The sequence below is a fragment of the Octodon degus genome, unplaced genomic scaffold, assembly GCF_000260255.1.
Source record: "Octodon degus isolate 3935 unplaced genomic scaffold, OctDeg1.0 scaffold00059, whole genome shotgun sequence".
In the NCBI taxonomy this organism is placed as follows: domain Eukaryota; kingdom Metazoa; phylum Chordata; class Mammalia; order Rodentia; family Octodontidae; genus Octodon; species Octodon degus.
Window position 1 is genome coordinate 1,114,671 of NW_004524635.1, and position 16,973 is coordinate 1,131,643.

Genomic DNA, 16,973 nt, shown 5'->3' on the forward strand with positions numbered 1-16,973 from the left:
GGCAATTAACCACTAGGAAGAATGTATGCAATGTGTTAATTATTGAAACTGACCTACCAATTTGATTTGAAATTGTCTCATTGCTATTTGTTTCTCAATAAAATTATAAAAAAACAAATAAAAGTTGTGTAATAAATACTCAGTACAGGATAGAACATTCTAGAGGCAGTGTCGGATAAATGCTGACTTTGAGTGATTTTAAAATGCTTCTTTTCAATATATCTTTTAAAATGACAAAGACAGCTAGTTGGTGTTGCTTAAAATAAGATAAAAATTAAAGACAAATACTCTTTGTTCGAGTCAAACCATAAAAGTGAAAATTGAACTTAGTAAACCATTAAGAACCAACAAAATGAGACCTGCAAACATTCCACTAAAATATATGCTAAACTTTTTTACAGAAGTAGTGAATTTTTATTGTCTTATAACTCAAACAATTTTAATTCTCACTATTTAGTATCTTCATTAATGATTGGAAACAGTTAATATGATGTCAAGAATAAAATAATTATAATGTAATCCTTTGAATTAAAATGGACAAAGCAGAACAATAACAACATAGCACTAATCATTGAGCAAGGTATGAAAGCTATTTTTGCAGAATATTTTACATGAAAGAGAAGACAGAGTCAAAGACTGACATGGCAACTCAATGAGATCCAAATGTAAATGATAAAACCATCAACAAAAGCCTTGGGGGAAATGCTTTTTCCATCCAGGGATGATTGGTACTGCCCTCCAGGTGTAATATTATGTGCACTGATGAGCTGATCAACAGAACAGAACTTCTACCCAGCTGTAATCAAGAGTGATTGATGGTTGGGACAAAAAAGTTGATTATCATGACAAGTTCACTGATGCAGAGAAAATAAGCTGTGTCTGGGAAATGGATAAAACCTGTTCAGAGACTACCTACTGAAACCTTATTTATAAGGAGTTGAAGAGAAGGTTAAAAGTTGTACAGATGGTCCTGATATGCTGATAAGCCAGATAAGAATAAATTGATCACACTTCAATCTGCACAGATTTCTTACATAAGGAATTTAAAAAGCTAATTTATGTCCAATAAAGAGTAAGTGCATACATTCAAAGTTACATATGTTATTACAGACAGACTTCTCTGCTTCTCAAAGTGGCCTTGAAAGTCACAAAAAGACCTAGAAAATTAAACTTTCAGAGCATCCTTGCTTCCATTTGCCCTCCTTAGCTCCTGCAGCATGAAGAGTGAATTCCCCAAATGACTGCATCCCCTACTGTAACAGAAATTCCCCCCATCCAGTTTACTTCAGTTTCAGAGTTGCTCAGCTAATAGCTCCTGACGCAGTTCAGGTTTTCCTGTCTCTTAGAAACGGCTGGTCACAGGATGCACATTGTATACACCAATGCCCAGCTGACAAGCCATTTTTCCCCTGTGCTTCCTGACTGCTTATCACATATAAGCCCCCAGACCACCAGATGCCTGGGCCTCATACTCCTGGAACAATCCTGATCAGTGTCCGTATATGTATATAAATCTCCTTCGAAATCCTGGGTGTCATTTCGGAGTTTCTGCTTTCCATTACACTACTATCATCAGATTCAATTTATATAAAAACAATTTTTAAGTGAGAACTAATCCAAGAGGTAGTAATTTACATTTAAAATACAGTTGAGAGGCTTGAAAAGGAAGATCTGGGGCAGAATTTGAGGTGTAAGTACAGTGTTCTAAAACAGCATTTCAATTGTGCAGAGACTGCAGAAATGAATTGAAGAAGTACACACATCTTTTGTACTTGTTCAGGGGACAAATAAGATATTTTAGAAGAGTACTCTAATGGGCAATTTAGCATATATTTGGTTAAATTCTATTCCCTTTAAGTTCAGGATTAAGCCAGATCACTATTCATACACCAATCTCCAAAAGAAACTTCAGGGATGAGTAAGGTAAAATGAAGGGATAGGTTAATTAAATTCATACAGAGACTTCTGGTCATGCAGTTGCTTGGAAAAGTCAATCCTGTTTCATCACACCTACCACAGGCATTCCAGAAAGTAGGATGCAATGGAGTGGGACAGTAACAAATAACAATAGTTAAGAAAGGAAAGATACAAACTACCACAAGAACTACAGTGACTAAGAATGGATTGCATGAGCTGCCTTTTCTCAAATTTGCTCCTCTACCCAGGAACAAACTCCTCTACAGTCCCAGTTTCCAGGGCTATTATGAAGCTGGTGATTTATGTTGAAATATATAATAACGAACCACAGAAAAAAGGATACAAGCCCTGATAAATAGTAATTATAATTAATGGAAAAGAAAAAGCATATTTTGAGTCTTTCAATTATTGGGGACTATTAATCCAGTTTCCACTTTTAGTTCTGCATTTTTTCTTATTGCCTAGTAATGCTTTGAGAAATATATATGGTGTGTCACTGGCTAGCAATGAGTCACTATAAATTTATAGGTAAAATGTTTAATTGGAAGGCAAGGAATGACTCCAACCTGAGAAGCGGCTGAAGGGAGTTTGATCTAAGGAGGGTCATGCTGGCCCACCCATAAAATCTGGAAGTGAGTTGTTAAGGCTTAGCTGAGATATCAGGGCTAGCCAGGGTCTGGTCACTTGTTATGTCAGTCCTAGTTTCTAGTTCAGGTTGAACCTTCCTAACTTCAGGGGCATTTTGGATCCCAGAAGAAGAATCCTTCCTCATTACTTGAAGGGCAGTCTTAGTCTTGGAAGGCTCTGATGAAACACAAGGTCACATAGGATGATAGGATGGATACTAGGATCAGTGTTCTAAACCATGAAAGGCGATGAAGGTGATGGGACAGGCAAGACAGACTTAGGTCTGTTAAGCACTGCTTTGCTAATATTTTCACAGACTAATGACTCACATGCCTGTATGCAGATATATCCAAAGGATCTGACTCAGAGTTTTACCACATGAAGGTCAAGCTTTGCTCTATTTTTAGTTACCTATTGGATATTTGTAAGCCTAAGCCAAGAGTCATAATTTTTGGAAAAAAACACTTTGAAATTCATGTCTGTCTTAGAAGAAAACACAAATCGTGCTTTCACAACAGGTTGAGGCTCAGGAGTTTAACCTCTGGTCCTGTTGTGCTCTCTGACCACCATGCATGTTGGTTATAAAATAAATTTTAAAAATCAACAATAATTTTAATAGATAGGTACAGTAAGTAATTTCTTGGCAACTGGACTACATCAAGGATTTTATCATATAGATAATAAAGACAGCAGGCAAACAGCGATGAGGTTCTCAATTACTCTGAAAGTAATTATAATCAAGTTAAAACTGGGAGCTTTTTACTGTAATGATTTCTTAAAAGTTTTTCAAAATAATTTTAAATTCACAGATTGCTACAAAGCAACCCATCAGAATCATAATAATCAATTTTCAGGCATGAGTATGTCTGATTTCTCTTATTAATTTTCATCTCAAGATACGAATTTTATGCTTATGTTTCAGAGAAGCAGTTCCATGAGATCGGATCCCTGACTTCCAGAGCAATTTAGCACAAAGGAAAAGCACACCTGAAATTCATTTTTATCAAAACATAGCAGTCATTTCAAATGATTCTATGAGAGGTAACACAAGATCATTTTAGAAGTTCTTGTTTTTAGCTTCATTTTCTTTGTTTTTTTGTTTGTTTGTTTGTTTTTACCACTTCTTTCGTTTACTAATTGAGCACTTACTGATATCTATGACATATAGAGATTTCCTACCTCATGTTCCTAGGAACCTAAGGAAAACTCTGTTAGTTGAACTGAACTTACCTTTTGCTTCAGGACTATATTCTGCTTCTCCATCCCATTCTGCCCATCCTTAGACTCTTCTCAAACTCTGCCTGTAGTGATACTCTCAGCACAGATTTTTTTTTCTTTTCCCTTCAATACTTATTATAATAGCAATATTTTTAAGTGGCTCTCAATTTTCAAGTGTATTTCTATATTGCAGTGATCGATGAATGTTCTGCCAGTGTCCACACTTGATTAACTTCTGTAGCGTATGTTGAACTTAAGTAGCCAGTTGTGTTAGTTGAAAACTATCAGGTGATGTCAATGCAACTCACAAAAGAAAGTTCCCCTAAGGCACGGTCCTTGATATAATCAAGTGCCATCTTAGGATTGAAGAGTATTGGTTATTATCTCCCTCTCAATTTCAACACTTTAGTTCCGTGGAAAAGTCAATTAACTATTCTGGCCTTCGATTTCTCCATATACAACCTACAAATGAACAGCAAAAAATTCTCAAATCTCTATTCACTCACGTATACAGCTCTTTGAACTGTTTAAAGTGCACAGTAGAAATGAAACTATACTGGCAGTTATACAGGTATCCAATAGTCATATCTGATATGAACTTTCTCTTTCTAGACATTTGAAGTACAATCTTCCATGTTTAAAAGAAGTTAACAGAAAATTATATTCTATTATTTTGTTTTTCTTTGATATAGAAAGAACACACATAAAGACTGTTGGACTTCTTTTTAAGTTCTTTTCCCATTTATTCCACACCTAGATAAATTCCATATTACCAATGCTTGAGTCAGAGCATCCTCAAATATCCTGTTATTTCAAGGATTATTTTCTCTTGTATATCCAGATGCTTTTGGCTGTCTCTTTTTCTTTGAAATCTCCAACAATATTTCAAGTTTGGTCTTTATATTTTAATTTTGCTTTCTGAGATTTTTCTGACATATTTGTAGGTTACAGCCAAGAAATAGAAGCTAGTATGGCTGACAGAAGAAGTGTATCCAAATGTATACATAGAGGGCAGGTCCTTCAAAAGAGATGCCCTGCTCATGTGCTTCAAGCACAGATGTAGGCTACTGTCCCTCAGCACATACTTCAGAGCCAGCTCCTCATCCTGGGGAGCACCTGGAAGCCCAATCCAACCTCCTCAGGCTCTTATATGTTTCTCCCTCTCATTCAGTCCAAATGGCCTTGACAAAAAACTGCTTGTGAAGAAGCAAAAGCACCCCATGGGAAGGCCGCCATGGTCAGGTCAGAGCTCCAAACAGCTCTGTAAATCTTAAAGCACTCACAGAGGACATTTTCTTATGAAAGAAATACTTCAAACAGCCTGAAAATTTAATTTATATCTGGGTCTCTCTGAAAATGCTTTGGGACATGGCAGTACCAACAATAGACTTAAGAGGTTGAGAGCTTTTAATAGGTGCAGCTTTCTCTGTAACAATTTGTCCCTACATATTGTAAAAAGTAATGGTTTATTGGGAATGAATACCTCATATCAAAAGACTAAATGTACTAAATATAAACATTTTCAAAAAGACTGGAAGCCTTTAAACAATTTTTAAATGGAAAACCTCTTTTCTTTGATTTTTTTTTTTTTTTCCCGGAACTGGGGATGGAATTCAGGCCCTTGTGCTTGCCAGGGAAGCGCTTATTCCACAGAGCCATCTCCCTGGCTTGATATTTCTTTAAAAAATAATTTAACATTCAAAGGAAAAAACTGATATTATTTATCTCATGAAATAAAAATGACATTTCAATTTCATCCATTACACAGTTTAGAATCCAGTAGCTCACATGTCATATTTTATTTAATTCCTTAAGTATGGCTAGTCATTTCGGATTAGAAGACTGTGAGAACTTTAAGTCCAAAGAAGGATCCAAACGCATTACCAATGAGAAGGCAGCTACAGACAGAAAGCTGTCTAACTGCTGCTTCATGGTTCCCTAGCACTCCTCTCTGCTTTTCCGAGTGCTCCCTTCTGACTTGGGATGTGATGCATATCCCAAGTGCACAGAATTCAAGTAACAGTTCTCCTAGACTCTTAAGTAAAATTCTGAAATCAAAATGTAGGAAGAATATTTATGACCCCTCATGGGCATGTTTTCAGACCACAAACAATGCCAAGATGAGGAAGAAATATTTAGAAATTTATAACAGACTTTAAAAACAAAATTTGTAATTGGAGAAGAAACACAGTTCAAAAACTACAGAGAGATAAAAGACACAAAGACTTTTTTTTAAAATGAAACTCGTGTGTGCTCACAAAGGAATTATAGAAAAAAAAAAGAAAAGAAAATAGCACTTTCATTCTAACACAACAGTTATATTTAATTTTCATCCATTTAAGTAGTATTATTTTTAAATATATACCCAACAAATAATGTTGATTTAAAAGTTAACCAGGTATCTTAACACATAATAATAAGAAAGTCTAATTTTTTAATTTGGTCATTTAGAAACAAACAAAAAAAAAAAACAAATAGAACAAGCATTTTTATTATATTGAATCACTTATTCATATATATTGTGATACTATGGATATTGTTGAAGATGATAAAGTTTTAATCCCTGGAAATTATAATGTGATATATTAGATGACAAATGGGACTCAGGTGAAAATACAGAATTAGGATTACTAAGTAGGTGAATTAAAGAAGAGAAAGTATCCTGGGTTATCCAGTGGAACACTGTGGTCACAAGTTCGTCAATAATCAGACTAGTGGTAAAAAGGACTGAACCAGTCACTGCAGTCCTGGGCAATGGGAGGGACTCTCGAGCAAAGGAAACTTCCACAACACAGAAATTGGAAACAGTGAGCAGCTGGATCCTCTGCTGCAGTCGCCGGAAGACGCAGAACCTGCCAACAGTCTGATCGTATCCCCGCTGGACCCAGTTCAGACTTCACACCTCCATCACCTTAATGTGATATAACTGTGTTGTTTCAAACTACTAGCTATATGGTAATCCATGATTAGAAGAGAGAACCCTGACCATGGTCTTTTTACCATTTGCCAGAAAACAAAGCTGTGAGAACACAAGTCATTTGTCACTAATAAGTACATATCTCATGAGTACTGTGTCACCTTGAAACTTAATTAGCAAAATAAGTTGCTACTCTGTTTTATTAAGGAAAAAGAAATCTAGTTGTACATGCTATAGAAAGTATATCAGATGGTATTTATAGTTTCCATATATGACTATAGTATCAATTTACAGGATTATAAATACTCTGAAAATTAGAACTGCTGTCTGGGCATGTGAGTAGCCCTTATTCAATGAGAATGAACATGTGAAGACCAGGCCTGGATGCAGCAGACACAACTCATGCCATCACTAGGAAACTTGATTCAATGACTTTAAAGTCTCTTGCAGACTCCTAACTTACAGGCAGTTGTCTTAATACAGTGGAAAATATTGCAAGTGAAACCACTGGCAGGAAGGGTGTTGGGAGTAAAACCGTGACATGAAAGGACCTGGCTAAGTATTCTCCTTGGAGACTTTTCTACCTCATCCTGATGAGTTTCAAGGTGAAATACAAATATGATTTAAGGACAAAATAAAAAGCAGGCAACCATTTTTAAGCCAACAAGAGGAATGATTTCATTTCATTAGTAGGTTTAAATTCATAAAACCACAACAATCCTTATATAAAACATTAAATTTTATCAGAGAAGAAAAAAACTACATTCTGTATGCCATACCTTTTTCCTATGCTAAATTATCTCATGTCCTATGCTTATACCGGAGTGGTCCAAGATACTTGTTTGTGGAGACCAAATATTGGAAGTCTTAGTATTCTCTGGAGTCTATGTTGAGTTTTTGTCATACCATCTGTCAATGTATGACAAGGTAATGACACCTACAAAGAGGCTACTTTGAATACACAGGGCTCTTCTGAATCTAATGTCCACTTTCTATTCCTTGCAGATAAATATACCCTCTCTCTTCTGCATTTGACTAAATGCATAACGAGGCAGGTTCAGAGGTAGAAGTGAATAAAATCTTTCATTATTTCCTACAAGTGAAAATTATCACTATGATATAGCCATAGTCCATGCTGATTCTCACAGTAAGTATAAAAGATGTGAATAACCTTCTGAATAATTTGCAAATCACTGGTCAGGTGCATAGATTTTTCGCCTCTATCGTGTTCTCCACTGAAGCATTATTATTTTGAGTGCTCAGTGATTTGAGGTCTTCAGGATTTACTATTTAAATTACTTACAATCTTGGTACAGTAAATTGAAAATTTTAACACAAAATTCAGGTGCAGGGCTCATCTGAACTTGGGGCTATCATGGCAGGCAATCGAAGTTCAGAAAGCAAAACCTTCACTTTCAATATTGATTAGTGGGGCTGGGGAGATAGCTCAGTAGAATAAGTGCTTGCCTGGCAAGCGCAAAGGCCTGAGTTCAATCCCCGGTTCCCCCACAAAAAATATGATTTAGTATCTTTCATATTTCAGATGTGCAATCTATCAAAAACTGCACTGCTCTTAAATTTGATTATTCTCCAAAGATGAACTATGTTATCTACATATAGCATTCCTAAGACCCTGAATAATTACATTAGTTGCAAGTATATAGAACTGTACATATCTGATGTTTTCTATAGCAAACAATCATATATAACTTGAGAAACTCCAAAGTTAAAGCACACAGAGAGTTAAATCCTATCTTTGAATTTTGACATGTTCAGTTCTTTGAGAAAAATGTTTAAGAAATCTTTTCTCCTGCAAGGTTAGAACCATGTAATACATTTTTAGTGAACATTAAATGATAAACTTACATCAGAATTAAATCTCAACTGGCAAATGTTGCATGATATGATTTGCTTTCTTCGATGAGGAAGAGGAACCCCAAATGTATGATTTATTACAGCTTTCTGAATCGGGTCCATCTGTAATGAGAAAAAATACAACAAATGAAAATAAAGCTTGTCAGTTACACTGGAACGCTGCCTGTTTCATTAAAAAGAGCCAATCTGTACAGCTTCAATCTACTGCTCCCATTATAAAGAATATTTTTATTGTAAGAAAATGCATCTCTACTTTTTGGAAAATAGATAACAATAACTCCTTATCCCATATGATAAGGGAATGACAAATGTACCCCTTACAGTCTGCATACTAAGTGCCTTTCTCTTTTCTGATCAACAATTGTTACAACTTGAAAATCATTAAGTACAATTAAAGTTTTATCAAAACTCAAGTTCTTCACTAATCCCAACAATCTGGCACATAACTAGTCTATACCACTGTCTAAAAGTAGACTTCAAGACAGACTTTGTTAGTTGAGAAGCTACAAAAATAAATTATATGCCATGATCCAATTTCAACTGCATGGTATGTGTTGTATATTTTAGACTCCAGAAATACAACACAGATCCTGGTTTTTAAGAAGAGATAGATATAGATATACAAACATGTCTCAGAAATAATGCCTAATATTCATCTTCTATTATACATTATAACTAATCAATTTTCCTAAATAAGACATTGATAAATTTTACTAGCTCTAGCATATTTCAGATCACTGAAACCAGGGAATGCATGCGCTTTCTCTACCCATAGATAGGAGAAAGTTTCTGTATTCTGTTCTGTTTATTGTTCTTATCACGTTGTCTGAGAATGTTTAATGTAATCTTCTAAATAACAACTGCAGCAACAGAAATCTAGCAGTCAGTATTCATTATAGTGCCTTTTAGGTGCTACACACTAGGCTAATGTTTTTACATATTTTGTAATTAACAGGGAACAAGATAAATCCATGCATGCATTCATTCTTATCTTGTATTTCCATTTAAATTCGTTATCTGACATAAACATTGCTCAGATTTGAAATGAAATTTGAGGTGTCCCTTTGATTTTTAAGTACACTTACAAGAATTCAAAAATTATAAGACTTTTTCACTTACTACTGAAATCTATCTTACTGTCTTTTGTGTCACTTTTTATTTAGGTATAATTTACAAGCAACAAAATTCACCAACATTAAGTGCACAATTTAATGAAGTGAGATGAATGGATGTAGCCACAAACAATTACTGAACAGAACTTTCCCACTGCCTGGAAAAGCATCCTCTTGCTGTGCTGTAATCATTCTCTGCCCACCACTCTCAATCCCTGAAGCTGCTGCACTGCATTCTGTCTGAGAGTCTGACTTTCACCTCTGCTGCATGTTTGACTAGAATATTCCTTTATATTGATGACTAAAACATTTGTAGAGTATATTACAATATGTTAATATATTTACCAAGTGATGGGACGTTTGAATTGTCTTAACAATCTAAAGTCATTTTAAAATTCAGCTCAGTGCTTTAATCCAAATACTAAAAACAAATTTAAAGTTTAGCACCGCACAGGTCTATTATGTGACAGTAGTATGAAAAGTCACAGAACATGGTTCAGGATAGTTCTGTGTACAAACTGCCATGACTCCATCTGCACCACGCTTCCAAACTTTCCTGAACCTTACCTCACTTTTACTTCCACAAAATGGAAATTTTGTGGAAGCAAGCTTTGAACTACGCAGTTTCTTCAGGCTGTTTCACTAGCTTTCATTGCTATCCACAGGTCATTCTCATACCACTTCTAAAATGTCACCACAAACTTCCATGTCAACAACTACAGAGACATTTTTTTTTCAGCTATAAGCTGAGAAAAGCAACACGAAGATGTCATCAATGTAGAGGTAGTTGTGTCATCGTCCTCTGTTTGAGGGCTCTGTGCACAAAGAGGGCTGATTTCTTTCAGAGGATAAGGTGAATCATGCCCACAATCTATTAAAGACTATTATAATTCTCATAATGATACTTTGAAATAAGAATGTATCTCATATTTAGATCAGAGATGGTTCTAGAACATACCTAGTGTGGAATTTTTATCCTATTGATGAGAAGGATATTATTTTGGTCTCTCAATGCACTAGGAAATTGTGACTGCATTCAACCCAAATTTAAGTAGGAGGTATTTTGGAACCAGACATTTAATGCAAATGTGACATAATCTCTAGATTAAATTCTTTTGTTTGAATTGAATGATGTTCTGATCACCATGGCTGTAAAATCAGATTTCAAAATACAAAGTGGTATATTCTTCAGAAAGAATTTCATTTCCCAGTCTACTGAAGGAAAAATGAATTATATTTTACAGATATATTTCACCAAAAGTCATAAACAGAGCACCAAAGTTAATTATCTTTTAAAGAATCCAGCACAACATAATGATAAAAGTTCAAAAATTTATCAATTGAAAATAAATAATCTAAGAAATATTGTATATGTGTGTCTAATCATTCGTAGGGAGCAATTATGAAACGACAAAGTCTAAATAGTAACTGGTTCCATTGTTAAATGCTTCATTAAATGGTATTACAGGCTGCAGAACTAAAAGTAAAATCTACCATTAAATCAAGGAACATCTGCACAACCACCCTGATCATTTTTCCTAAAGTTATAATTATTTAGCATTATAATCAAGTATTTTGCTTTAAAAGAAAGTCACAGTTTTTCGTTCTTTCCCTACGAACCAATAGGTGTGTTCTACCAAAATAATCATATTCTATTGTCTGTGTGCATATTATCATCAGTAGTTTGTCTGAAAAATTAGTTGAAAGGGAAACTAATCTGTTTGGTAGACAAGAAAAAAAAGGGACTTTTGGAGAAAATCCTAGTAGTAGCCGGCACATTCATAATACACAATACAATATCAAAATCTCTGAGATATGTTACAATAAAAATACTCTAATTCATAATTTCTAAAATAACAATCAATGATTTGTGGGGTTTTGTTTAAGAATGATTATTCAATGCATTCAATTTAGAAAACAGTGCTCTGAGAAAAAATCATATAAAATATGAATTAAATATAAAGATTTCTATAATAGTAAAGATACGAAAATTTCTATAATAGTAAAGATACTAAAATTATGTAGGTGTTAGATGCCTAAAACATTCAGATACACCCCACCTAAACATGTAATATTGAATTAAAACTGCCCAATAGTATATCATACGGCATATTCATTTAATTTCTAAATTGGAGTATCATAAGTAGCAGAATTTTAAATCCCTCATACAATTCCCCAGTACAAACACACCAAAACAAAGAAAGCTATACTACCTATTGATATGCTCACTCAAACTCTCTACTAAGATTCAATTTTCAACTCAGCCTGTGGCCTCATTTGAAGCTAAATGAAAATGTTTTTGCTCACTTCAGGTTTAAGGACTTTTGCATTTCTATCTAAGGTCTAGGTTTTCACCACTTCCCCTCTAGGCATTCTGCTAAATGCATTTATAAACAAGCGCGAAGGGGCCATGTCTCAGGGCAACAGCAGCAGCCCTATACTCTTCTCCAGGAATCTTTTCTTTATCTTCTTTTATATATTTTCAGTTAAGAAGGAGTTTAACCCTGAGTTTATACTTCCTGTTCTAAGAGTCATTTCTTTCTATCCTACTATTATGACTCTTTCATCTTTTAAATCAAAGAATAAGAATTCAGATGCCCAGAAGTGTAGAAGTCCAGAAATACTCAAGTTGTCTCTTCTAGATGATATTTCTGTATAATAATAGACAGCAACAATAACTGTAAAGGTTACACTTAACAACACTTACTGTGTGTTTGACAGTTATAAGCACTACTTCTGTCTTAACTTACTGAGAAGCGTTTATTGGAGTTGTTCTTTTCCCAAAATCACACAAGCAGCAGGCAACACAGCCAGCTACCACCACCCAGCCCATCACTCTGCCCGACTCTTCATGCCGTGGTCAAATGACTACACGTTGTGGGTTCCCTGGCCCACACATGCTCATCAGCCCTCCAAATGTGAGGACCTAGGGACATTTGTGACTCCCTGATAATTGTGCCTCCACATGGAGAACTTGAGCATTTTTAAGTCAACCTAGAGTTTGTAAATTTTATCTTTATATTACTTATATTCATTCATTAGAAAACACTGCAGAGAAATTCCTAAAAGGTCAGTTCCACATTAATTTGTCTATGTAAGTAATTTATAATTTCTCCTCTGTTTCAGCTATGTAATTCACACACGAAAAGGTATGTCATCTAAATTTTTAATTTTTAAAATACAAACCCACTGACATTTGCCACTATCTCAATAAAGAGAACATTTTCAGCATTTTAGAGGCTTTCTGCTCCTGCCCAATTAATAGATGCCAATAGAAACTACTAGTGCCAGTATGACATATCTTAGTATTTAATTTTTTTAATCAGACTCAATAACATATCACTGTTTATTTTTTTCTACTTTGGTCTTCATACAAATGCAAATGCACAGTATGTGAAGTATTCTTTGTATCTGGCTTCATTCATTCAACATGCATCTATGGCTATTGTGTTCAGTGTCACCTCTATAGATTATTCTACTTATTGATGAACATTTGAGATGTTTTCTTCTTGAATATTGATACATATGCTACTGTAAGTATTTCTGAGCATGTAATTTGTTGGATATAAAAGCCATTTCACTGATATATATATATATAGGCATTAAATTCTATACAGTAGTATATAAATATAAATTCTATACATATATAAATTATTATTATTATTATTATTATTATTATTATTATTATTATTATTGGTTGAATCAGAGATTGAACTCAGGCCTTACACTTGCCAGGGAAGTGCTTATTCCACTGATCCATGTCCCTAGCACCCACATATATAAATTCTATACAGATTAAAAAGTTATTTATTTATTTATTTATTTATGGAACCAGGGATTGAACTCAGGTTCTCGCGCTTGCCAGGCAAGCAGTTATTCCACAGAGCCATCTCCCCGGCCCCAAGTATATAAATTCTATACAGATTCACTGCATGTCACTAAAAAGGTTTTCAAATTTTTTATTATAATACTGCTAGGCAGGGCTGGCCCTACATCTCAGTGGACTAAAGCTCTGGCTTAGGCAGAGCTCAGCGGCTATGGTTTGATCCTAGGCATGCTGTGCTGGCCCCATCTATGGGGCATGCTGAGGTGGTGACTGAGACCAGGCATGGTGGCCCGCACCTGCTATCCCAGTGCTTAGGCAGCTGAAAACAGGAGGATCACTACATGTCTTATCTACATAGTGAGACCCTATGTAGTTAAAAAAATGTAGTTAACATTTTTCCCACTTCACTTCCTGGTTGTTTAATTTAGCATTTACATGCCTCTACTTTTCCCCTTATAAAATGGGGTAACAAAGATCACTGTTGGCTTGTGAATGATGAACTACGTAAGTTGTACATGGAGCAGGTCACATTCTGCGACATAAAAAGCACACATCACTATAACTGCTTCTGTTATTTTCATTTCACAGCAAGAACAAGTCCTATGATTTTTTTTCTGGCAGCAGAAATGAAGACAGAATATAGACGTATCTGAAAGCATCCATGTGATTCCTAGCCTTCCAGGAACAGATGAATGAATTCAACTAAATTAAACTTATGTTTGAAGACAACAATACATGCATTAAAGTAAGCATACACATGATGTGGCATATTTCTCATGAATGTCTATAGATCATATCTTACTAGGTCATCACAGTATCTCTATAGTTGCTGGCTGCTTTTTTTATTCCTTGTTCTTAGAAGAAATCTCAGGGACAAACACGTGACACGAAGTGGATTAGGATTTCTCAGCTAAGAAGTTCTCAAGCTGTGAATTACATCCAACATTTCTAAATCAACAGCCTGTAAATTTGGACACATTTCTACATTTTTTCATAAGCAAAATAAAATATGTTTAATCAAAAAAAAAGATGGAGAGAAACTGTCAAGCTCAACATAAATCAAAGACTATGTACAAAAAAAGCCTTAAAAATCACTATGCAGAAGATAAACACCAATGTCAAATAGTTAAGACTTATTATCTGGTAATTCACAGAGAATAGCTGAGTGACCATGAGCTACATAAAATGTATTGGTTAGCACAAAACTGAAAAGCAAAGTAACAAGATATAGTTGTACACAGATGGTTGACAAACATAAATCTGACATTTGTGGGCACAGAAAAGAACTTTGAAAAGGTGGGAAAACTTGGTAGCATTTGGCAACATTGAAAATGAATCTAACACATAGCCTAAACATTCAATTTCAGGAGGACTGGCTCATTGCACAAAGAGGTCATCAAAAGGAAGTTTTCTGCAGTCTTGTTTTTATTGGCAAAAATTCTGAACCAACCTCAAAATGCTAGCCAACAATGGGAAAATGAAAAATGATCAAATATACAAAAGTAACAAGGTACTCCTTAAATACTTATTTCATCACAGAGAGATACAAAATAAAACTATAAAAGAAGATCTATACCAGACAGTAAAACAATGATACACATAAAATATATAGCAGAAAACTGAGAATACTAACATTTTCCCACTCATAAAGCAACAATCTATCTAGGCAAGGAATATCAATTACTACTGACAAATAAAACTTCTTAGAGAGCAGCTGACTCCTGAAGAATTGCAGTACCACCTCTGTGGAATTCTTGCCAAAGACATCACACCTAAATGTGAGCGGTGCCTAGATGTTATTACATACTTGCAGGTAATAGGAAGATAAATGAAAAGTCTGTACATCCATAAAATTGGCAAATTCCAAATGTAGAAAAAGGAGACCCAATTACATGGTTTTTTGAATAAATGAATTTCTAGAAAATAATTGGAAAATGTATATCTTTTACTGTAATTTTTAAGTTTATTTGTACCATTTAGACATACATGATGATTACATTCATACTAGGTAATGTGTACCTGCGTATAATACATTTTGATTCCTCTTTTTCCCCAATTCCCTCCCCTCCCTTTAATTTCTCTTCTCCTCCTCACTTGCAAAACTTTGTTTCTATTTTATTCTTCTTTTCTCACTTTTTCTTTTCCCTTTCTTCCTTTCCCCCACCCTAGTTCATCATTGCTTTTAAACAATTTCTACCTATTTCCCAATATGATGTTGTTTCTTATTTACACTTTCAATCTCTCAAATCAGAGAGACTGTAATATTTACACATTATATTTATTTCATATAAGAGTATGGTCTCAAAGTTCATCTATTTAGCTACAAATGTCCCAAGTTTATCCTCTTTTATGGCTGAGTACCACACCACTGTTTAAAGAATCCATATCTTTTTTATCCATTCCTTGGTTGATGGGTTTGGGTTGTTTCCAAGATCTAGCTATTACAAACTGTGCTGCTATAAACATGGGTATAAATACATCACTTTGCTTTTAATTCTATCAAAAGATGCAAAAGAAGGGGATACCTGGGTCAAATGGAAGCTTTAATTTTAGTTTTTTGAGGAATGTGCCACACTAATTTCCATCATGGTTGCACCAGTCTACATTCCCAATGACAGCCGAGAAAGCTTCCTTTCTGACCAAAACCTCATCAGCATTTGTTATTGGTTTATTCCTTGATAATAGCCACTCTTTCTGGAGTGAGATAGAAATCCAGATAAAAATCTATCTCCCAAATGACCAGTGATGCAAAACACTTTTTTCATATATGTATTTGCCATTTCTACTTCTTCATATGAGAAGTGTGTGTTCACCTTACCTTTGACAAAGGAGCCAAAAAAGTACACTGGAAAAATAATAGCCTCTTTAATAAATTGTGTTGACAAACGGGCTTTCCACATGCCAAAGACTAAAACTAGACTCATGTCTATCACCATGCATTAAACTAAAACCAAAATGGATCAAAGCTCTAAATGCTAAAGCAGAAACACTAAATCTGCTGGAAGATAAAATAGGTAGAACTCCTAAAGACACAGGAGTAGGCAAGTACTTCATGACAAAAACCTCGACTATACAAGAAATAATACAAAGAATCAACAACTGGGATCTTATATTATTAAAAAATGTTTTAAACAGCAAAAAATACATAAGTTTAAAAATATTTCAAAAAATTCTACATATTTGGTCTTGCGTAGGTTCTGAGTCTAAAAACTGAACATCAGTAGAGTAAGGAAAGTAAAACTTTTTTTAAAAAATTATATTTTAATATCAGATGTGATAATTGGAACACAGTTTTAAGTTTTAAAAGTTTGTGATGATTTAGAGACACAGTGAAATATATACCAAGGAAATGATTACAACTGGATGTGTTTCAAAATAATTGAGAAGATTTTGGAGATAAATAGCTGAGGATACAGATGAAAGAAAACTGGGTAACTGCAAAAGCTAAGTGATGTATATGTGGGTATTTGTTATTCTACTC

General features: G+C 34.6%; 1 protein-coding gene across 1 annotated transcript in view; it reads right to left on the reverse strand.

Annotated features, from left to right (window-relative positions):
• Znf385d (zinc finger protein 385D) overlaps window positions 1-16,973 on the reverse strand; it is a 354,050-nt gene that overhangs the window by 138,550 nt on the left and 198,527 nt on the right. The window contains exon 3 of the mRNA XM_004634180.2: window positions 8,546-8,656. Within this exon, the coding sequence (XP_004634237.1) occupies window positions 8,546-8,656 (111 nt within the window). The remainder of the gene's footprint in view (window positions 1-8,545; window positions 8,657-16,973) is intronic.